Source organism: Anoplopoma fimbria, chromosome 20, assembly GCF_027596085.1.
Source record: "Anoplopoma fimbria isolate UVic2021 breed Golden Eagle Sablefish chromosome 20, Afim_UVic_2022, whole genome shotgun sequence".
Lineage (NCBI taxonomy): Eukaryota > Metazoa > Chordata > Actinopteri > Perciformes > Anoplopomatidae > Anoplopoma > Anoplopoma fimbria.
In genome coordinates, this window is record NC_072468.1 from 22,883,002 (window position 1) to 22,889,197 (window position 6,196).

At 40.5% G+C, this 6,196-nt stretch overlaps 1 protein-coding gene across 2 annotated transcripts in view; it reads left to right on the forward strand.

Moving 5' to 3' along the window:
• The window catches only part of ntrk1 (neurotrophic tyrosine kinase, receptor, type 1), a 44,869-nt gene extending 40,462 nt beyond the window's left edge, over positions 1-4,407 (forward strand). For both annotated transcript variants that reach the window (XM_054621150.1, XM_054621151.1), the window contains exon 18: positions 3,066-4,407. In XM_054621150.1, the coding sequence (XP_054477125.1) occupies positions 3,066-3,251 (186 nt within the window). In that variant the 3' untranslated portion in view covers positions 3,252-4,407. The remainder of the gene's footprint in view (positions 1-3,065) is intronic.
• The last annotated feature ends 1,789 nt before the right edge of the window (positions 4,408-6,196 follow it).

Sequence of the window (6,196 nt, forward strand, 5' to 3'; positions counted from 1 at the left end):
AGGGTCAATTAAACAACTTACTATAAAAATACATACTTCTTACTTACCTTTTGGGGTATCTAGATAAGGAATAAGTGTTTTATTTGCTAAGTTTTTGAGATATTTGACATCTGAAACTGTCCCAGTCACCTGCGCCGTGGCTGGAGGTTTATGTTTATGGGTTTTCCGTCTCTCCGTACCATTCTTGTGAACCCAATATCTCAGTAACCCCTTGAGGGAAATTCTTCAAACTGTCTACCTGGACTCAAGGATAAACTGATTGAAATGTTGTGGTCAAAAGTCACTGTGATCTCGCAAAACACGTGTTTGGCCATAACTCAAGAATACATATCCTAATTAGCACACATTCACACAAATGTCTAATAGGATGACATTTTGGACAGACATGGATGAAAGCAGCAACTGACTGGAGGCAAACAACCTTGAGGCAGTTTTTTTTTCATTAATCGTCCTGATCTAGACCTATTTGTTTGGAGACTCTGTTCTAAGGATGGATTTTTTAGTAATTAGCAGAGTTGCATAGGTCAATGGTAGCCTACTTTTAAACCCAAAAGACATCAATAAACTACATTTCTTATTCTGTGTGCCCAATGGGATTGTTGCTCCATCCAGTGAAAGTCTGCTCCGGATAGTGTTTTCTCTCTGCTGTTTAGTATTTCACTTCTAGGACTTAACTTGGCACCGTGTGCTCAGATTTCCGATCAGACATCAGAATTTATTTTGGCATGGAGTAATTTAATTTCATCTCCAAACCTCAACAAATGAAACTGGAACTATCATAACATTTTTGTGTGATGTCGGTGAACTGTCCTTTTAAAGTGGACGGATGAAACTAAAAGGGAATATCTCATGTGATTGTTTCTCTTTTAGCACTATTACTAATTCACCTGCAGAATTTGTAACTGTTTTTCCAATCACTGTCCAACTGCTGTTGACCTTCTACAGCGATAGACAAGCCAGCAAAGTTAAACTAGAAAACAGATTAAACTGATGGATACAAGTTGTTTATTAAGTGAACTTTAGCTGCATTGGTAGGCAAACATTTCTACTTCGGTTTATTGGTTAAATTAACTAAGCTCATCGTTTCACTGCGACAGCTACATATTGAACTTACTGATATAAGGGTGGTATCTATGTTGTCATCTATCTCTCTACAATAAACTGAATAACTGTATTTCCCAAAATGTCAAAATATTCCTTTGAATTGTTTTGTGTTCCCCTGTGTTTCAGGGGGTGTTTTCTTTCTAGTTTTAGTTTACACAGCAACGTTAACATTTAAATAAGTTTGGAAAGTGTAGAGAGCTTTTCACTGAAAACAGCTGCCAAACGCTGTGAGATTTAGTCAAAACTGTGCAGCTGTAGGTCCAACAGCTAAACAATGAGCCAAAATATAGCTATAAAGCCGAGGGTAGCTGCAGATTGATAATTGTATGTAGGTTCATCACTATGAGTGAGCCCTTCCACATTGTCACATTGTTAAAACATTGTCATTTGATACATAATTGGTATAAAAAAATATTGATTATAGCCACTTTAAATCTACTAAAATATGTTAAATTAACTATATGAATCTTTTAAACCATACTTGTGCAGTCACATTTGTAAACGGCATCCTTAAATGTTTTAGTGCTTCCACAAAATTCAGATCTACAGAACAAAACATTTTCAGTAAAGTCGTGGATACTTCAGAGTATATGTTCGCTGCAGTTCTTTACGACTCCACGCTCTTAAACCAATCAATAAATTCATAGTAATTAAGGGCGGTCCAGTCTAGCCTTTTCAGCGCGAGCACCAAGAAGTGGGACTCCATTGCGACCACAGCGGTGCTATTACAGGCCCAAACCCTCTCTCCTTTCCAGAGAAGGGTAGATCACTTTCCCCCGGCACTCAATTCTAATCTCATTGGCTCTCATTTTTGCCCAGGGCCAATGAGCTTTAACCTTGTTACCTTAATCTGTCTCGCCAAATGAGGGACAGGTGAAATTATCATGTTGCCTAAACACGCAGTGGCGGAGATAAATCATCCCTAAAATACTGACTCCTAAGTGGCGTCAGCGGCCATTTTGGGGCGTCCGTCGTGAGTCTTTGTTTTGAGCTGCGCGGCTGAGAGACGGGGCCATTTGGGTGTGAATTGTCTGAGCGCTGACAGGCCTCTTCTGTTCATTGGATCGGGCCAAGGTTAACAACGGGGAAGAGATTGAGTCGGTAACCCTTCAAATGGAGAGTGCAGTGAAATGCTCTCTCTCAACCTCGACAGTGATTTATTCACCGAGCGGCGGGAGCGTGTGAACTCGGCCATCAAAGCCATTAGTGACTGAGCGGGAGGTTATTCAGATTTTGGCTGCTCTCTTTTGTCCCCAAGGTCTCCGCTAATGGACACCTATCTGTGAATCTGTAAAGGTTATCGGGCCAAAAAGTACGTTTGTTAGAAACAAATTCATCCTTGATGATCCTTTGTCTCTCTGAATTCATTTTAGCAAACGGAGAATTTGCCAACATGTGGCTGACATTTTTGTTTTTTATTTTTTACGTACAACTACTTCATTGATTGCTATGAAATTTGGCCCCGACGTTCATGGTCCCCAGAGGATAAATATTAAAACATGAATCCCCTGATATTTAATCTAGCGCCATCATCAGGTCTACATTTTTGTTTGTCCAATTATTTCATTAATGACTAAATACCCGCAAAACAAATGACATTTCCATCAGCCTCAACTGTACTTGATGCTAAGCGCTAATGTTTGCATACCGACACGCTAAACATTATATACTTACTGTAGTTTACCATATTAGCATTATCGTTGTGAGCATCTTAACACGCTGAGAGTTCAATGATCATATAAATATAAAGTAACACGTCACTTGGCTGATGGTTTGTCTGTAGACTCTTGGTCTTGTTTAAAAGCTCAAATATCTATATTGTTTATAAGTTAATTGCCGGAGAGCTGAGATATATAAGGTTTAACTGACGCAATGTCTCTTGTTTGTCCTGGACAGCTACACAATACTGTACATTCTGTCAATTTAACGTTATTTTTATGAATTCCCCCCCTCCCCAACAGGCCATCGAATGCATCACGCAGGGAAGGGAACTGGAAAGGCCACGCACCTGCCCGAAGGAGGTGCACCTGCTGATGCAGGGCTGCTGGCAGAGGGAGCCCCAGCAGAGGATGGTCATCAAGGACATCCACAGCCGCCTGCTGGCCCTGGTCAAGAACCCGCCCGTCTACCTGGATATCCTGGGCTAAGGAGGCCTTGAACCATCTGGGGAGCGGAGGCTGGGGAATGCGTTCCTTTAATTCCTTTTTCTCTTTTAAACAGTTGCTGCTTTTCCAGCCTCGATGCCTGATGGATGCACAATCCGCTTTACGTTTTTTCCTCATCCCCGTTCGACCCAGACCCCTGTTTACGGCCCCGTCCTGCTCTGGAAACCCTGTCAAATGTTTACCAAAGTGTTTAATGTTTATCTGAAGTGGGATCAGCCAGATGGAGGGACATGCATGGATAAGTGTTGAAGTAACTGTATATGGGCTTTACGTTGCTGGGAGCGCGATGATGGGCTTGTCGGGGGATTTTTGGCTCTGAGCTGTGGTACATTTTATACGACTCTACAGCCGACACTTGTGATGAAAGGCAATTAGAAAATGAAACGGATGATTACAAGAGAGGGCACTTCACATCGTTGGAGTCGGAAGTGGAAACCAATTTTTTCAGATTTGGGCGCTTGTAGTATAGTCACTGATTTTGGGTAAGTTTTGATATGGGAGGTTAATTAAAGGCTTTCAGTAAATGTATATAAGAAATCAAAGTTGTACAATCAAAACCTTAAGCTTGTTTGTTTTTCTGAAATACAGTGTATCATATGAGTATTTTTCAAGAACACGAACAAAATGTCATATAAGTGTGTGTTTACATTTAACGCTGTCAGTTTCGCTGTCGAATATGAACAGAGAGATACTTCCAGTTTGACCCGCGGCCGGCCGTCGACACTCAGGAGTGGGCTTTTGTACAAATTAGCGATGTTCAACATGCTACTGTTACGACCTTCAAAAAAATCAAAGCACTGCAGTGAAATTCGGTAAGGGGGCAAGATGGTGGGGAGGTGACATACTGAGATGTTTTTTAGAGGTAACAGATGGATTAAAGTGAGTGAAACTCCAGGAGGAGAGGGACAGATGGCGGTGAAACAGACACTGGAGGTGAGGCCACCTCCATGGGAAAAAAAAAAAAAAAACAGACGTTTAAAAATTCAACCAAATTAAGAGAGTCCTTTAACAGAGTGTACAAACCGGTGTGATGCCTTTAAGTGTAGATACTAAATGTACATACTCTGTATTAATGTCTAAAAAATATATATCTTCATGTATTGTTACTCCAGCACTTTGTATATTGTCTGCCCTTAAAAATAAACAAACTTGAGTAAAAAAAAATGTAAAAAATGGCTGCAGCCTGCATCCCTCTGCATCAGTCAATCCATCATTATGTTCTGCTTCAGAGCGAACAATGATTTGGGGGGAGGGGGGCGGGGCGCTGTCTGTTCTTAAAGTTAGACATCTTTACAAGGCCATTCAAAAGCCTTTCTATTATTTTTGACGAACTAATCAGCATCCTGCGACGTCTCAGCGGGATCCTCAGCAGATGGTTATTGAAAAGGAATAATCAAGTTTTTCATATTGCCTTACCGCCGAGGCCTCCAGCAAACAAACACCAACCAAACCCTTCTCTCTACCTCACACTACCAACCCCACCTCCTCCTCCTCATCGTCACCCTCCCTCCATCACTCTGTATGCAGAGCGTCTCCTGGGAGTGGTAATGGATTGTGAGTAATGCTATCATCCCTTTCTCTGTCTCTTTCTTTCCCTCCACCTCCTCTGGTGTACCGGGCGGATGAAAACACTTGGAGGACTCGTGTCTGGCTTATTGTTTCTTCTAGTGTCTACAAGCAGATTCTGGGCCCAGATAGGATTAGTACACTCTGTAGTGTTTGTCCCCGTTATCCTTAAGGGGCTCCATTTGTGTCTTCAGAATGAACCCTTTTTTTTAATAAGCACTCGAGTCTCCGGCCTGGTTAGATATATGGGATATGACTATAATAAGAGCTGGAAATGAGGCCATTTTTTAAAAATGGAATCCCTTTTAGAGCTTTGCAGGGGGAAACTTTCCTTTTTAATCTTCCACCTCCCATGCTTGTATGGAGGATATTGATTTTTTTTTTATGGTAATTATTCCTTCTATGATAATGCCAGTGCACATTCATTATGTGACTGCTCAACTGCTAATAATAGACCACTCTGTATGCTCTACTATAAACCATGGAAGGCATTAAAGACGGTTACTGAGTAGGAAGAGAATTCCAGCGTAAAATGCTGAAAGTATTTTATTAAAATCATAGCGTACCAATCAATACAACCTGATTAGACAAAACAGGTGCAACAATGGATCAATTTTAAAGGGACGGTTAACACCAAAATCAAAAATACATATTCTTTTATCTTATCTGTGGTGTTATTTTTAAAAGCGAGATTGTTTTTGGTGTGAGTCGCCTAGTTTTCGGGATATCAGCCGTAGAAATTGAAGCCTTCTCTTGAATATGATAGGACTGTAAGGCACAAAAAACTTTGAAAAACTCAAAAGCAATGTCTCTTTCCAGAAACCATGACCCAGTTAATCAGAATGATCCTCAGTCTTGAGGAGTTTCATATCGGAACTATGGTTGAAAGAAAATAGATCCTGCTAATAAAAATGGAAATGCATTGAAAAGAAATCCAGATTTTAAAAAGTGCTTTAATCCACAGGTTTTCCTGCATCCTAAAGTTTTAAGGGCGGAGTAAGAGATTATTTCACATCAGTTTGTCAAACGTTATAGATTGAAATGGAGTTTTTTTTCTGCAGTTTCTTATTTTTTGTTTTAAACTGAGGATATTCATTCTCTGCCTCAAATAAAAAAGCCTTTTCACTGGTGACACATGGAAGTATTTCACACGGTTTAAGAAAAATCTGGTTTGAAGGCTGAATAGGTCTAAAGTTCTTGTTACACTGACCATTTCTGTAACGTGATTTTTTTCATCTGCAGATAAATCTTTGGGGATTCAAACACCCTTGCAACACTGCAGCTCGTTTTTTAATAAAGGCTTTTCTTAGGGGCAATGGGCTGCTCAACCTGAAGGACACACTCTTATTGTTGTGTTCTGC